At 37.2% G+C, this 17698-nt stretch overlaps 1 protein-coding gene across 1 annotated transcript in view; it reads right to left on the bottom strand.

Annotated features, from left to right (window-relative positions):
- The window catches only part of LOC145248324 (splicing factor YJU2-like), a 53589-nt gene that overhangs the window by 13357 nt on the left and 22534 nt on the right, over positions 1-17698 (bottom strand). Inside the window, exons 4-5 of the mRNA XM_080110233.1 lie at positions 16637-16771; positions 6802-6983 (exon numbers count right to left, since the gene is read on the bottom strand). Coding sequence (XP_079966359.1) covers positions 6802-6983; positions 16637-16771 — 317 coding nt within the window. The remainder of the gene's footprint in view (positions 1-6801; positions 6984-16636; positions 16772-17698) is intronic.

The following is a 17698-nucleotide window of genomic DNA, read 5'->3' as shown; positions in this document are numbered from 1 at the left end:
CATTGTAAGAGAAATCTTTAATTTACTCCTTCAGTCCCACACTTCTTAGGAGACAATGCTGCTTGTCGGGTTTGTCGGAGGTATGTACGTCGAGGGGGTACAAGTGCTTGCAGTTCGTCGGAGCATTCACTGTTAAAGTACTTGTAGAACAAGCAGAGGGATGCAACGTTTCGTCGATGGGACAGAGCTTAGATGACAGTTCAGAACCTATTAGGTTGGCGACTCTACTGAACCTTGTCTAGGAGTGAGAGACTAGTAGCAGATGCACCAGCCCAAATATGACAACAATACTCCATACATGAGCGAATGGTGGCCTTATAGAGGTACAGGATACTTTTGGGCGTTTTGGTTTGGTTGTTTTGTAGAGCAATTTTTGTTTTTTGGCTTTGCAGAATGTGATCGAGTTTTGTAGGAACCAAACAATAACATCAACGTTTAAAGCATTTAAGTCAGGAAGCCGATATCTTTAGACAGCCTGTAAAATAAAGAATTTAGTATGACGTGCTTTCTCTTTGAATGTCTTGTGTATTGAGGTTAATTTAATAATTGTAAGTTCAGTAAATTCTGTGCAACGTTCAGTGTAAGACAATTTCTGCGGACATGTTTATTCGTTGTCACTGTCTGATTTCGTAAACAAACTTTGTAGTATGTCGTGTCCCTCCAGACGGTAAGCATGAATTTGGTTGCATGTTCCCTTGCAGTAGGTCTAAAAGAGACCGAGGCTGGAAGCTGATGCATTTGATTTACTTTTACTTTAATGGAATGTGCACTGATGAACTCGCAGCACTTGTGTCCCCTCAATGTAAATACACCCAACTCATCGGATAAGCAGCAAGATCCCACTCCTTCACTGTTGATCTCTCTAGATACTGGAATAGTTTCTTTCCTTGGACTGCTAGATTTTGGAATTCCCTTCTTGTTTCCTGCTGTCCTGGCTGCACTAACATGCAGAAGTTTACATGTAATGTGAACAGACATTTCCCTACTCAACTCCCCACAATCCCCTGTAAGACACGATCCTAAATAGTAACCGTTTATATCAAATAGGGCTTATTTGTAGTGAAAATAAGAGAGTAAAAAAAAATCTTAAATCAATTAGCAAGAATTAGGTGCAAAATATTGAAACAGGTCTTTTTTTTAATATTGCAGACGTGCATATTTTCTGTGCTTCAGATTGGCTGTAGGAAGACATTTTTAAGATCTGATTAGTCTCATGTCTAAGAGTAATAAATGTGTAGTAAGTGGGCAACAAGATGGAAAGATTTTCAGACACATCCGATAAATTATTGTCCCATTTTTTAGAAAGTCTGTATGACTATATTTTTCATGTTTGTGGAAGTTTCTTGTGTCGTGTAACTTTGGTTAGTGGTTGGGGTAGAGTCTAAGGGCATGGACAAATCACTTAAACATAATAATAATGGTTGGTTTAAGAAAAAAAGGGATTACAGTAATAAAGTGGCCCCCTCAATCTCCAGACGTAAATCCCATTGAAACCAGGGAAAAGAGTGAGAATGTACAAATGTTCATCGCAAAAAGAATTAGAGGCCAAACTTCATGAAGGTAGAAAATAAATCCTACCACTTGCAACAATTTAGCCAATAATATTCAAAAATAATGAAGGCAAAAGGAGGATATACCAAATATTGATTGTTGTTAAAATAGATTTAATTTTTACCCGACTATTCTTAACCTTGAAATATATAAGTTTGAATCACAATTTCGATTTTTCATTTGATCATGGCCGTACATAGCCGGTGAATATCTCACATCCGGTAGGATACCCCATTACCAGCTTGGACAAACAGATACGAAAATTTTAATAATATAATAATTTCATCCATTTCACTATGATTTTTTTTTTTCACTTTGAAATATTTTGACGTTTTTTTTGAGAAAAAAAACTTATTTTTTTAGGCGTTTTTTTTTTAAGATTCCATTTTGTTTTTCTAAATAGTCAATGTTTACTTTAATTTTAAACATTTTATAACATGATCCAACCTGCAGGGGCAAATAAGTTGATGATCCTTGATCTTGAGACACAATCTTTGTGAGCTTTATACAAAAGATCAACTTGCGTAAGAAACCAAGGAATTTCGATATGGACGTGAAAGCAAGTGGATACAACCAATGAAGAATTCTATTCTTCTCAGAAGAAGAAGCATTTGAAACACCCGACTCTTTTCAGCCTGTCTAGTCTTACAAGATTAAACTAAATTCATTACCAGAACCATCTCTGTGACAGGACAATAGTCTTTTGTCACTTACACATTTCCAGCAATGTTGGTACCCAGTTTTCATACTTGGGTGGAGGGTTTTATATACAGCAACTGGTATTTATAAATAGTCACTCATGTAAAAACTGGATGCGCTCAATGTTGCTTAACTTCTACAATTAGATGTTGCATATAAGTATGTTTTAACTGTAGGCAACATGGTGACAGCCATAATATTAAGTAAAAGAGATATAAAAACAATTGTTATCAAACTATGGCAAGATTTAAACATTGTTTTTTTTGGTACCCTTTGCAGACTACATGAACTCTTCTTGTTCACTATAACTACCAGAAGTTTCTCCTCTCGAACAGCTAGACTTTGAAATTCCTTTCCTGCTACCCGTTTCTCTGACTGTACTGATATGCAGAAGTTTAAATGTAATGTAAACCAACATCTTGTCACTATAACTACCAAAAGACATACCTATTGGTGTTGGGGCAACTGTTCTTTTTTTATATGTTGTATTTATATTTTCTTTAATATACTTTGTTTCAATTATGAGCAGAGTTTCTTTCTTAGACTGTTCATCTGTGGAACACAATACTTTAGGTCTGCTTCCCGGCTGACTATAGCATGATCATTTTCAAATCTAATGTAACTAAGTTGTTGTTTAGCCGTCCTCTTAAATAATCTAGCCCTACCCAAGTTTCACCGTAACTGATCATGTTGCCTCGCCATCTAATCAACACTTAACCCTTATCCTAGAGTGGCTACCAGGCCTTGATAAATAGTTACCTCCCAAATAATAAAAATACAAGTTTCTACAACTTAACACTTATCCTAGAGTTGCCTGTGGACTTCCTCTTCACTACAAATACCAGGAGCATATGCTTCTTGGTGTTACGACAACCCCAGTCTAATACTTGATAGTCTGCTGGTCAACTACTTATTTTAATCTTCTGCATTTATATTTTCTTAAACATAATTTAATTAATTCCAAATTCTTTCTTCCAGGTCCCTTATCGGTTCACAATACTGGTGACGAGGAACTTTTATTTGAGAACCTTAAAAAAGCCAAAAGTGGAGAAATGAACATCAAAATTACCCAAGCAACCACAGAACAGCAACAATTTAAAAGGAAATGGAAGTCTCCAGATCTTATTGTTATTAATCTTAAAAGGAAACGATATTCAGACAATTATTAAATTAAAGATAATACTGAAGAGGGGGATGATGTTCTTACGGATTACATGAACTCTTCTTCTTCACTATAAATACCGGAAGTTCATGCGTTTCAGGTGTTAGGACAATCCTAGTCTAATACTTGGCACTCAAAGAGATGTTCAACCATTCTCTTAATATACAGTGTGTCCAAAAAGTCACTGAAGGGTTGAAAATCTTTGTCATTTTACAATTAATGATTATGTTTTTTCTCTATTTCAGATATTTTACAGATAATATTTTGGAAATTAATTATGATTAAGTATAGCATTGAACAATGTACGCAAGTTGTGAAATTGTTTTACCAAAATCAGGAGTCAATTGTTTTGATTCAAAGAGCTTATCGACGGCATTTTCATGTAAGAGATAGTCCAACTCAGCAAGAATTGAAGGAAAACATCAGAAACGAAATACGGGCATTAAATCGCAATACAGAGATTCTGCAATCTATCATGAATAATGTTTTGGGAAGGGCGCAAATATGCTAAGCTGAAAATAGGCAACATTTAAAAGATATTATTTTTCATAAATAAAGATTGTTTGAATTTTGCATTTTTTATTTTTATTTTAAATTTCCCAAATGTCTTAGTCAGATGGTGTTAAAATTGCACAAAGATTTCATCAAAAATAAAGAATCTATTAAAGTTCAAAACCTTTCAGTGACTTTTTGGACACCCTGTATTTTGTTTCACTTAATGTAACATTGTACACATGAGTATGTGGGAAAATATCAGCAGCAGTGAAGGATGGCTGGCTTGGGAAGAGGTTAGCAGCGGTAGCCAAAAAAAAAAAAAAAGGCTTCTGCAAATTAGGAAGTGTGTGCGAGAAGAAGAAAAGGACTGAAAAATACACCACGCACTCAGGACAGAAGAAAAGTGGACGTCAAAGAAAATGGACGTGTAAAGACAATGACGAGAATGGGCCGGCTGTGCCAAACATGTGGTCGGAAGAAAGAAAAACGCGTGCAGAGACTTTTTTTAAGTGGTGCCGAAAGTAACGGTAATAAATGCTTAATAAAAATTTGGTCATCAATTTTTCTTTTTTAATAAAAAAAGAAAAATTGATGACCAAATTTTTTATTTTATCATTTCTAGTTTTATTTTTAGGAATTACTAAAGTAAAGTATAGGATTACGTTACATTAATTCCACATTTGTATTTTTCCTCCAAACCATTTATCAATTCATAACAGATTTCATGATGATTAGGGGCAGTGTGTGTATATTAGAGTATGACTTTTGTTTTGTTTTTTCTACAAAGGAGTCATCACTTATCAAGGCCCAAAGGCCACTCAAGGATAAGGGTTAATAAGCGTACAGTGATCATTGGGACAATGACATAGTAATTGTCAGTAGTGGAAATTTGGTAAATTGGATTACGTGAGGGGAACGGCTCATCAAAAACTTGTTTACATTGAACTTGAAAATGACCATATTATAGTCAGCCGGAAAGCAGACAAATGGAAGAGAATTCCACAGGTGTGCAGTTCTAAGAAAGGAGCTTTGTTCATGGAATCTATATTTAAGTTTAGGCAAGGATAAAGAGTGGGGGAAATTATTGATAGTGTTTTCAGCTAGACGAGTGTTTCTCATGAAAGTTTAGCGCGGGGGGACCATAGATTGGAGCTCAGACTTATAAGTTTTTTTGTTTTTTTTTAAATTTACTTCAATTCACCTCAAAAAAGGTACACTGTCATTGAATCATAAGGAACTACTGTGAATTAGAGGTTAGATTTATAGGGGCATTCTAGGTGGGGAGTTGCTTGTTCACATTACATTTAAATTTCTACATGTAGCTAGGATCAGAAAAACAGGAAGTAAAGAGAGAATTTCAAAATGAAAAAAGGTCAAGGAAAAAAGCTATTAGAGTAGAAAGCCTTCCGGCGTCTGGGACTTCTGCAGTGAAGAGGTGTCATTTTGCTGCTAGTTGAGTTGGTCAGGGGTATTTTGAGGGATATGTTGAGGTGGCACAAGTGCAACAAGTTCATTGAAGCACATTCTTTTAAAGTACTTCTAAAACAAGCACAAGGATGCAACACTTCAGAGAGGTGACAGTGGGTGGAACTTGTTAGACAGTCTGGGAAGCTGAAATTCATCTTAAAAATATACAAGATGACCCTCTCAAAAATGCTGGCCATGAAATTGTTAACAAAATTCACAATCATTTCTGCTGTCAAATCATATTTAATACAAACAATGAAATTCTATGCCTCAGATTAGTCTGTTGGCGAATTGCAGTGTCTGCCATGATTGTGCAAGCCTATCCTGGATTGACAGGCTCTGCTACAAATGCCACAGATATAGATGGTCCTTGGTTGTAAGGGCTCTATTGTAACCCTCTATCATCACTCCTTTCTCTCCACTATTGGTCTCTCCCTGTTTCACTTAGAGCATGCCTTTACAAAACACTCTTCAACTACGGACACCTCGCCTGTTAGATCGGTGCCACCTGTCCCGATGTCTCACTTTGAGATCCTCCGATAATCCATTCACCTGGTCACCGGAGTTTTTGTTGTTGGGTAAACAGAGTGAACCTGTTTGGGAAGTCCCACTGATCAACATTGCTCTTATTTGAGATTTGATTCTCCTGTGGTTGCGCAGGCAGAAGGCTATGGTTATTTCAGTTGCTTTGTTTTATGGCATATCAACCCTTTTTGAGGTATTTAATGCAGAATCTGATAACTTTAGAAAAAAGATTTTTTGTTTCAAGTTGTTTATTTTACTTTGGTTGTAGAGAAAAATGGTTGATTTTGTCTTTTGAGTTTTGTAAAGGGAAAGGAAAAAAAGAGCATCAATGTTTGGTGCATTTAAGTTGGGAATCCTGCGTCTTTATCTCCAGAGAAAGAGTTGAGTTGTTACTTGTTACAATGAAGATAACAGAGTTGATGAGCATTATTCTTTTTTGTTTTTTATTTTTGGAATTCTTTGATATAAAGAATGCCAGAGGATGAGTTGGTCAAAAAGTAGTTGTTGCAATATTTTTGATATAAGAGGAAAGATATGATCACTGAAAATTGGAAGGTGATAGGAACTGACCAATCAAATGGAGCCATGTTCTGGTAGCAACCAATCAGAAACCAGAATTGCTCCATAAAAATATTGAATCTTTTAGAATTCCAGCACATAATCTTTGTGTATCAACATGAGAAAGATCTTTTGCTCTTTGCCTGCAAAATTATAAAGTTCATGACCTGTACAGAACAGCTACCTACTGAAAATTCTTCATCCCCAAGACTTGTACAGATTAGTTACTTGTAAAATTAAATATGGCTTTCAATTAAAGAGTGGCGAAACAACTATGAAGCTGAGGATAATAGTCTGCAAAAAGAATACACGTGTTGATAAGCTTTATAAAACAAATTACTTACTGTATAAACTTTTCATCTTCTTCCTCTTGCAGTTTCTTCAGAATTTCTTCCGTCGCTCGATGTCGTTTAAGCATCGTCTCGTGATCTACAGTGGCGTGTCGCATATTCAAATCCTTTAATTCTTCTAACGCATCAATTTGCTCCATTTCCTGACGGCTAGCTTTTGTGCGGTTTTCCAAGACCTACAGAAAATCAGATTAGAAATAAGAACCAGAGAAGAGAACACCACCAAACTTTGCATGAATAGTCTTTTTGTTTTTGTTCTTTTTCTTTTTTATTAAATGTCAAGAAAGTACTTAAAAGAATTTTAAAAAATATAAAATGGATTGAAGTTGAAAAGTTCGTCACAGATAATAAATACAAAGAATTTAACAGAAATTTGAGTTTTACAGATGAATTATGGACTTATTGTAATCTATATTGTAACGAGACGTTAATTTCAAAAAGATTCAAAATGGTGAAAAAAATATTGTTTATTGAAGTTCATTTTTGGAAAAGATGCAACTTTCGTTCTCACAATGCACATTTTACTTTTTAAAACTTCTTAAGCGATAATTTTCATTTTGGTTGCTCCATTTTCTTTTTCATCGTTTGTAAATTGTTATTTTTGTTGACTTGGTGGAGGTTTTTGATTTCCAAGTTTTTTCTTCGGCTTCTTTTCTCTTTCCAATTTGAAGCCCTTCATTATATCTCTATATGATAAAATAAAAAATCCCAGAAAATGGTTAAAATAATCAGCTAACGCCTTCCTTAATTTTCTGCAAAGCACTACTGGAAGCGGTGACAAGGCAAATCAGTTCCTTTGTTTCTTTTTTTGTTATTCAATATTTGTATTTTGAAGTGATTTATTGAAATATAATATAAAAAAAGGGCATTATTGAATTTAATAAAATTATCGAATTTAATAAAAATTAACAAAATTATATAGATAAAAATAACACAATTTGTCTTTAGTGGCACTTTTAATAAAATAAAAAAAATAAGTTTTTATTTATTTTAAATTTTATAAGAAATATGTTTATGAAATTCTAAAAAAAAGTTTTTTTTAAATTCTGCATTGAATGTTCATTTTGCTTTGATCAAGACACTTTTAGTAGATTTGTTTGTTGGTGATTAAGCCACATGTTACTATCAATCGCATTGTATTTAAATATGTTTGATGTTTCGTTAAATAAGTCTTTCATTATTGTTTTGTTGATGCACAGTTCTCTGGCAGGCATTACTTTATAAACTTTAAAAAATTGCAAAAAGTGTTTTCAATAATTCGTAAAAAAAAAAAAAAAAGATTGGAAAAGTGTTTTCAATAATTCTTAAACCTTTATGACTTGATTGAACTAATTTGTTCAGTCATAAATAAATGAATATAACGGCATAAATAAAGTGGGAATTGATTCAAACACGCTTTGTACATATTAGTCCAGTACCTTGGTAGATGCCAAATACCTCCAGATTGTAACTGTCCATTGCTTACATACAGTATGCTGCAATCTGTCTCAGAGAGTCAAGGATTTCGTTTGTTATCACAAACATTTTTTTCAAGCTCTACGGATAATAATCAAACTAAGTTTATAAAATACAAAAATTCTCAGTGGTAGTTCAACTACTGAACTTCATAATTTTTCCAGTTTGAAGACAGCCATAGTATCATTACTTGTTAAACTAACTAAAATTAACAAATATTTTTTAATCATCTACATCATGATTCAGGTCATAAAGGGTTAATTAAAAGAAGCGTGAAAAAAAGCTGTTTTCATTAAAATGTAATACAAAAAGAATACATGCCCGGGAAAGATATAGGCATGAGAGAAAAAAATGAAGGAACTGATTTGCCTTGTCACCGGTCCTGGTAGCGCTCCGTAGAAAATTAGGGAAGATGTTGGTTGACTATTACCCTGAAAAGCCAGAACACATAATTTGATGGTATGTCATAATGTAATAGGAATTTGTATTTCAGAAGTTATTTGCAGAGCTGGTTTAGCTATTCAGTTTTTTTCTGAAATGTAACTGCCAAATTTTAGCAACCTGAGCATTCAGTATCATTTGTCTCTGTGTTAAATATTGGCAGGTGTGCTAGTCAACGATTATTGTGATCATTTTTTTTTTTTTATTGTAAAAAAAAAAAAAAAATGTTATCATAGCGAAATAATTATCTACAGATAAAATTATCTATGTTAAAATGTTTTAATATCACTAGACGATACACAAGTTTAGACATGTACATAATATATAACATCTGTACAACCGTGTTTAAAATCAGCATAGAATGTCATCACGTTTCAAATCAGCATACTATTAAAAATAATGATTATTTTCAACAGAATCCAACTAATACTTATCAAACCATTGCTTGGTATGAGCAATTTTTTTTTTCATCAGTACACAACATTAAGAATTTTACATCGTTTTGAATATTTTCATTAAATTTATTAATAAAGTAATTTATAAACTATGGATCAAATTTTGACATATGCCATTTGAAGGTTAGTTTAACTGATTGACCAGTTGTAGATATGACTTGCATGGGTTTGTCTTTTGGCAGCTACTCAGATGTCTGTTTGCCATAGTATCCCTCTCCTGAAGTTCTCACTCTTTCATATCCTCCTTCATAGATGCAGCCCAGATCTTGCATGGGTGGCCAATGCCAGACAAGCCATCAACTTCTTTATAAAAGTCATATGGATCTTAGTAAAGCCATTTACATGTCAGCCCCCGAGATTTATTGTGTGACATGTTAAACAATCAAAAGATAACCAAAAATAATTTCAACGCGAACAAATTATTAAAACAAGTTATTTCAATTTTGTTGTTACAAAAACAATTTTTCAAAATGTCTTAGTTTCATTTTGATGAGCCCAGAGTAAATGGAATATTAAGTAATTTTCCATAATTCTGTTATATTAAAAAACAAATATAAAAAATCTGTATAATGTACATATCCATGGTGAAACAAAAATCATATTCCAAAAATCATATAAATTGATTAAATAGTATTTTTAAATGAGAAAATCAAATTTTATTAGTAAATGAAGAGCAGTTGTCTTGTCCACCATTTTGAAAACAATCTAAATAAAAACAGAGGGAGATAACTCAACAATAATGCAAACTGGCAAGATTTATGTTGTAATGCTTACAAATTCCGATTAATCACTTAAAAACAATTTTTTTATATAAAAAAAATCATTAATCAATTTACATAATTTTTGGAATATGATATTTTTATTTTGTCACAGGTATGTACAGCATATAGATGTTTTTCTTTGTTTTTGTTTTTTAATGTATAGGAATGCAAGCAATAGCTGCTGTGTTTAATTATATGCTGGCAGGTTTTTGTATGTGTACCGCATACAAGTGTTGAAGTCAGGGTCTGGCAGTCGTGATGATGGACTATATATCCCTTTGTAAGAAGTTGAACACAAGGTCAAAGGCACAAGGAGAGTATAGGGGGGGGGGGGCTGTAGCACCCCAAGAGAAAAGTTTGAGAGTTGGTCTGAGTGATATAGAGTTGTTGTCAGTACAATGTCTTGACTAAGAAAAGAGGAACTTTTATCAACTCTGTCACCTGAAGTTAGCCTCTGAGTGGACAAACCAGAAGGGAAGTTGTATGTTTGCACCAATCAACATTGAGTTCATAAACCAAATAGATTCCAAATTGTACAAGGTGTTGCTGATGTTGTTGTGGTCATTGTAAGGTTTGCGTTAAGCAAGCTGGTTTTCCAATCCGACAGCGTGTCGCCGTGAACGAGTGTAAACAAATAATGGCGATTCGCCTGTCCTTTTATAAGAGGGATAACTCCACCTATGTAAAGTCTGAGCAAAAGGGAGATAACTCCTTTCTGGCCTCTACGTGCCCCTCCCCCTCGTGACCACAAAAGCAAGTTGTTGTGGTCATCTTTTATGTGGAGAAATACTCGTGCGATTTCCCCCGCATTTGCGGCGACAAACCCCTTGGGGCTCTCGTCCTCCGACTTGACGGTTCCCTTAACGGAGGAGGACTGTATTTTTGGGTATCTCCTCCCGTGGTATCTTCCACTTACATTTCTTCCTCATGCTCGCTTGGGGATTCCGTGTCGGCATGTTGTTCCACCTCCATTGCCTCCTCCGGAGGTTGTGCCTGTGGGGTCTCCACATTTATAGGTGGGTTCGGGATTTCTTGTCTGATGTTATGAGGGCCATCCACTACCGGGTGTATTCTGCGGAGAAACCGACGGTTGCGCAATGTCACTCGATTGCTTCCATCGACCCGGACTCGGTACCCCTGGGTCTCCACGATTCTCCCCGTCTTTGTCCATCGACGTGGGTGGTTCCCGTCCTGGTTCTGGATCTGGACGTAATCTCCTACCTGGAGTTCCTGGAGTGGGCGACAATGTTGGTTGTAATACTGCTCGTTCCTCATGTGTCTTTTGGCCATTGCCACTTCCCTTAGTTTGCCTATTTCTGTCCACTGTTTTCGAACTTGGTATTTGTCCCGCAGGACAGAAAGGTGGTCTTTAATGACCCGACCATACAGCATCATGGCCGGGGACATGTCCAGATCTTGGACAGACGTGTTCCTATGGGTCAGTAGTGCTCGGGCTGCCCGATCATGGCACAGGCGTCCATAACTGTCCGTATTGTCCGCCAGTATACGTCTCGTGGTTTTGACGGCTAACTCTGCGCGGCCGTTGCCTTGGACATAATGCGCTGATGAGGTACGTTTTCGTATGCCCCAATTCCTCAAAAAGGAGTCGTATTCCTGGGATTCAAATGGTGGTCCACCATCCGATGAAATCTCTTCCGGTACGCCATAGGTACAGAACCAAGTCCTCAAGGTATCGCACACCGTCTTGGCTCTTCCTGACGTCATTAGGGCCACTTCAACCCATCCCATATACCTGTCTGCGTATACTATAAAGTGTCTACCCTGCATCTGGACGAAGTCAACCACCACTTGTTGGAATGGAAATTCCGGGTCTGCTGGGGACATCAAGGGTTCCCTGGGCTGAGATGGTGCGATTTCATTGCACGTGCGGCACTGGGCTCTTGTTTGCCTGATGTTAGCATCCAACCCTGGCCAGAATAGTCGTTGTCTCGCATTCACCAGCATTCCGTTCACACCCTGATGAGCGGAATGAAGAGATTCCAATACCTCTGCGCGGAGTTGTCGAGATATTAGGATTTTGTTCCCCTTGATGATCACTCCTTCCAGGCAATATAACTCCTCACGCATAGGCCAGAAGACTCGAACTACGGTTGGGATATTGTTACGTGACTGGGGGAAGCCATTTTGAATCAGTTCTTTCAAAGTCCTGCATTCTTCGTCTGTGGCTGCCGCAGCCACAATCCTTCCCCATGTGATGGCTCTTAACGTAGTATCATTCTCGTACATCGATGTTAGGGCAGCTTTGACTGCAGTGTCAATGGATTGGTCCTGGTCTCTTGGTGGGGTGCCCGCTGGGTACCGAGATGCACAGTCAGGGGCCAAGTTGAGTTTCCCCGGTCGATGTTTTATCTTGAATTTATACATGAGTGACTTTTCCTTGAAGTTTAACAGGCGTGGGTTTTTTATATTCTCCAGGGCTCGGTCTGAAAATATCTTTACGAGCGGTAAGTGATCCACTGTAATCACCAAGTCTGGGCATCCGAGTATGAACATGCGGCATGATTCCAACCCATAGATCAGAGCCAAGGCTTCACCTTCCACTGGTGCATATCGTGATTGCGCGTCGTTGGTAAAACGGGATCCCGCCAGGATGAGTTTCCAATGGCCATCCCCACAACTCATGTTTAATTCCCCCTCACATCTACAGTGCTTTTGAAACAGAAAATACGATATCCCTGTTTTGCTGTAGTCTGTCGCGAGTCCTGTTGCTCTGTTCATTTCAAACGTTTGGATGCCTTTTTCAATCCTTTTCACTATTATTTTTTTCGATTCTTGGAATATCTGTTCCAATGTCTCATTCCAATAAAATTTCCTGTCCTTTGTTTTCAGCAACTCTCAGAATGGGGCCAAAACTTCCGCTTGTGAGAATGCATAGGAGACTTGGTTTACGAGTCCGAACCAGGACCTAACCCCAGTAATATTTGTCGGGGTGGGGAAGCTCAAGATGGCTTCAGTCATTCTTCTTGTGGGTTTGACCCCGTTCGCTGTTACTTGAAACCCTGCGAACTCCACTTCCATGTCAGTAAAGTGAAACTTGTCTGGGTTAAACACAATCCCTCTATCGGCGCAGTGGTTTATATATTCAATTGTGTGCCAGAATGAGGATTCCATTGAGTTGTCCCACAGGAGACTGTCATCTATACACCGAGTTTTTCGAGCCATGTCCATGGTGATATCATCAAATCGACGGGTGTAGCCATCTCCTGATCCATGGAATCCTTGAGGGGCTCGACAGTACCTGTATCGACCCCATTCAGTGATGAACGTGGTGGCGTTTCGTGCAGCTGGAGACAACGGTAAACTGTGGTAACCGTTCCACGCATCGAGTACAGTCTTCCTGGTATGTGCAGGTATTACCGAGACCTGATTGAATGGGGACGAAGTGTGGTGCGTCTCCCTCATGGTCGCCTCGTTCAACTTTTGTAAGTCCACCGTCCGCCTTGGGGACCCATCCTTTTTTGGTGTGACCACCATTCTCAAGAACCAAGTAGTTGGTGTGCCTACCGGTACAGGTTCGATTATCCCCAGTGCCACGTCACAGTCTATATCTTGTTTCACCTTTTCCTTCCAATGATGGGGAACAGGTATTGGTGTGTGGATTGCCGTCGGTGTTGCATCTGGGAGGAATTTTATTTCTAAGGGTTTACCCTTCATTACTTGGAGTGGTTGGTGTGGACAGGTATTGAATGCGCTGGCCTTGAAATGTTCCTTTAGCCATTGCTCCAATTTTTCTCTGTTAATGTCGGTTGGCTTCAATGGGATTGCTGCTGGTTTCTTCGGAGCCGGTGCTCTGCGCGGGCACCCGCAAGGGGCCGTCTCTTCTGTTTCCGCTGAGCTGCTTTGCGATAATGATGTAGGAAAATTGGATGGCAATAATTTCAGCTCCTTAAGTGCCGTTTGTGATAAGTAGAGCTCGGATGTGTTGTCAGACACATACACTGCCTGTCGTGTTTCTCTTGATCCCACCTTAATATGTAAGAACAGGACCCCCTTGATGTGTAACTGGCTATTTGTTATACCCCTTATCCGATGGGTAGTTGGAACCAAGTACCCATTTGGGTACCCAAGGAGTCCTTGAATCTCGGGGCCAACAGAGCAAGTTTGGGCTCCTGTGTCCGTGAAGGCTTGGATGGCGTGGGTGCTCACTTTCATCGGCTTCTTTGGCACCCTTCCAAAGGTCGCATGGCACTTGTTCATTACAGTTACCTCTGCTGTAACTGAGGGGGGCGGTTCTGGGGCGCCCACCTAGAACTGTTTCCCATTCCACTCAAGGTGAGGAATGTTTGCCGGTTGTCTCTCATTGTGTCTGTGAGTAGGGGCTTTATCCGTGGTGCAAAACATGAACGACTCCCCGCTTTTTATAGCCTCCGTTTTGGATCTATTAATTTTCCGGCACACCTTTTTAATGTGCCCTACTATTCCACAAAAGTGGCACTTGAGTCCCACTGCTGGGCAATCTTTCCGGTTCATCGATCCACCTCGGTGTGATGTTTTCCGCAACCGTTGCAAGGTTTGGTGTCCCATGGGGTCGACAGGGCCTTTGTCTCATGCATTTGTTGTACTGGATTCGACCTTTGTACCCCAGACATCGTGAGAGGTTGTGTGGTATCGGAAAAGTGTGGAGTTGCTTCGTCTGTTGCCTCCAGGCAAACCAACCGTGAAAACTTTAGATCCAAGGTAGGAAGTGTAGCTGCCTCTGCCAGTACCCTTCTCTGGTGTTCGATATTTCTTAACCCTGCCATCATTTGCCCGGCAACCATATCGTCTGAGTAATTAACCTGCTGCCGGCAAGTGGGTTTGTTCGGACACTGAATACGAAATTCACAAAATTTCGCCTGGCCACGTAACCTCGATAAAAAATGGGTCACTGACTCACTAGCGGTATCAGAATTTTTGTAGGAATTTTTGACACCCCTAACACGAAACTGCGAATACAATATAAAAATCTCGGAATTTCTCTGTTAAAAGTGGGTTATTTATTTTCTTTATGGATTATACTTCCAAAATAAACTATTACAGTTGTTTTAAAAGTAATAGAAATATTTTTTTTTTTTTTTTAAAACAGTAATGAATTTTCCGAACTCAATATTTTTCAATTTTTAAACTCAATATTTTTCAATTTTTAAAAATCTATCAAAATTTTTCTATTGATTCTATTTTTACGATATTTTCAGGGTCAATATGAAATTTTATGTTCTTTCCAATAAATCGAATATAATATTTTAGACAAACGTTTTTTTTTTTTAAATTCACGAACCCCCCCATCCCAATTTTTAAGTGTCTATTAAAAAGTAAATACTTAATTTAGTAACCCGATGAGTACATAATTATTTACTCACAAATTGAAGAGAAAAGGTCAATACATAATATATTCAAATTTTAAAAAAAAAAAAAACATAGTGTTCTTTTAGAATTTTACCTGTAAAGTTTGAAGTTTAAAACCTTTTTTTTTAAACCACGTTATTTGTTTTTTCTTTTTTTTTAATGGAACCTTGGTCCTTGCTCCTTTAATTGAAAAAAAACATTAGGGCTTGAATTACATTTTTCGAGGAGTTATAAGCTTGGAAAGACAGGGGGTCGAATAATTCACGCCTCCCATTTTGTAAATGTCTAATAATAATTAATTTAGAACCCGATGAGTACATAATTATTTACTCACAAATTGAAGAGAAAAGGTCAATACATAATATATTCAAATTTAAAACAAAAAAAAACATAGTGTTCTTATAGAATTTTACCTGTAAAGTCCGAAGTTTAAAACCTTTTTAAAAAAAAAAACACGTTTTTTTTTTTTTTTTTTTTTTTTAATGAAATCTTGGTCCTTGCTCCTTTAATTGAAAAAAAAAATTAGGGCTTGAATTGCATTTTTCGAGGAGTTATAAGCTTAGAAAGATGGGGTGGAATTATTCGCTATTTTCACGAAATTTCTGACACCGCTACTGACTCACCCTCATTTTGCTTCATGGAGTGAAACGTTTGTCGGTGGACTTCCTTGTGTAAGCCTCGAACGGCCACCAGTCGTATTTGATGAAGCAGGTATTCCTCTGCCGCATTGTTGAGTCGTTCTGGTCCAACGAGCTCAAACAGTAACCTGTTCGTTTCCGGTGTGCATGCTTCTCGCAGTTCGTTCCGAATTGCAGCTGGATTTTCGAGTCTGCACATCTCCTTGTACTGTGACCAGGTGTCTAAAAAGAGTGCCCATTCGCTCTCTGTTGAGTCCAGACCTATAGAAGGTCGCTGCATTCTTTTTGTTAGCGGCGTGTTCGCTCGTCCGTATAAGATGTCCTTCCATAATTCGATGTTTTCTTTTTGTAACTCGACTAGTTGACGTAATAAGAAAACGTTTTCTTGTTCCATAGTGTAACGATATCTTCAGTTCAATGCCGCGATATAAGTATTTCACGTTTTAAAGTGACAATATGTTCGTAGCGCCATGTAAGGTTTGCGTTAAGCAAGCTGGTTTTCCAATCCGACAGCGTGTCGCCGCGAACGAGTGTAAACACATAATGGCGATTCGGCTGTCCTTTTATAAGGGGGATAACTCGACTTATGCAAAGTCTGAGCGAAAGGGAGATAACTCCTTTCTGGCCTCTACAGTCATCTGTAATTGTTGCTGCTACACGTCAACCACAAAAATTGTTAGATGAAAGTACAGAATAGTTAACATTTTTTAATGACAATAAGATGAAAACCTACCTTCATTGGATTATTCAATTCTTCTTCTTCCTTTTCTTTGCGAGATCTTTCTTCCATCTCTTCAGCTAATTTTGCAGCTTCAAAATTTCGCTTAGCACCGGCTTCCAGTGTGTAGTCCGTATTATTCAGGTCAGTCTAAAAATAATAAACAAAAAAGTTTTAATTGTTTGCATGACATGAAAGTTTTACATAATGTCTATCAATTGGTCGCTGGACAAACAAATGTAAGTAGCTGAATATTTTCATTATTTCAAAGTTATAAAATTGAAGTTAGCAAAGTTTCATTGAATAATTTTAAGAATGTTTTATTCATTAACACTCATTAAGCCCCACTGTCATATAATTTATAGGACACCAAATAATTTCTTTTTAAAATCTATAATATATTACTACATAATTACTCTGAAGAAAGGATAAAAATTCATCTATATTCATCACCTTTTCTCTGAAAATTGTTCGAACTCCTAAAATTCTTGAGAAATTTGCTAAAATTCTATTTGTTCGATGATATATTAACTTGTATGAGTTTTGCAATAGTAAGTCACTAACTTATTGGCAAAAAATGCAATGTAGATCTTTGTGTGAACTGCTTTGCTCTTTATCATAATGTGTAAATTTTATCTTGAATGTACAGTTATTTTTGATTTCTAAAATATACAACATGTATTCAGTGTTTTACTTATAGAGTCAATATTTCCCTTTCTAAATAAAATAAGTTTTTCCTTTCAATTTGTGTATTCTAACCCATTTTTAGTCATTACTAACTAGCAGGGAAACCCAACGTTGTCCAGGATTGAATTAGGATCAACAAATGTTCCACCCTTTCATACTTTTATGGTCGTCGAAATCGGTGAAAACGCCCATTTTTTAATCAAATCGATCGATTGCTTCTCTAGTTAGGGATCCACCGCAGTCTACCAGAAGGAAACTTCACATGCTTCCCCACAGAGACTTAGTCCACAATACATTGTCGTCTACATTGCACTGTAGAGAATTTACTGTTAATTTTATCAAACTATTTTTATATAATAGGTTGAATAAAATCTTCAAATGCAGAAGTCA

Source organism: Euprymna scolopes, chromosome 26 (assembly GCF_053919585.1).
Source record: "Euprymna scolopes isolate OS-2025 chromosome 26, ASM5391958v1, whole genome shotgun sequence".
Classification (NCBI taxonomy): domain Eukaryota; kingdom Metazoa; phylum Mollusca; class Cephalopoda; order Sepiida; family Sepiolidae; genus Euprymna; species Euprymna scolopes.
The sequence above is the reverse complement of the archived record's forward strand: the minus strand, read 5'-3'. Positions and strand labels throughout refer to the sequence as shown.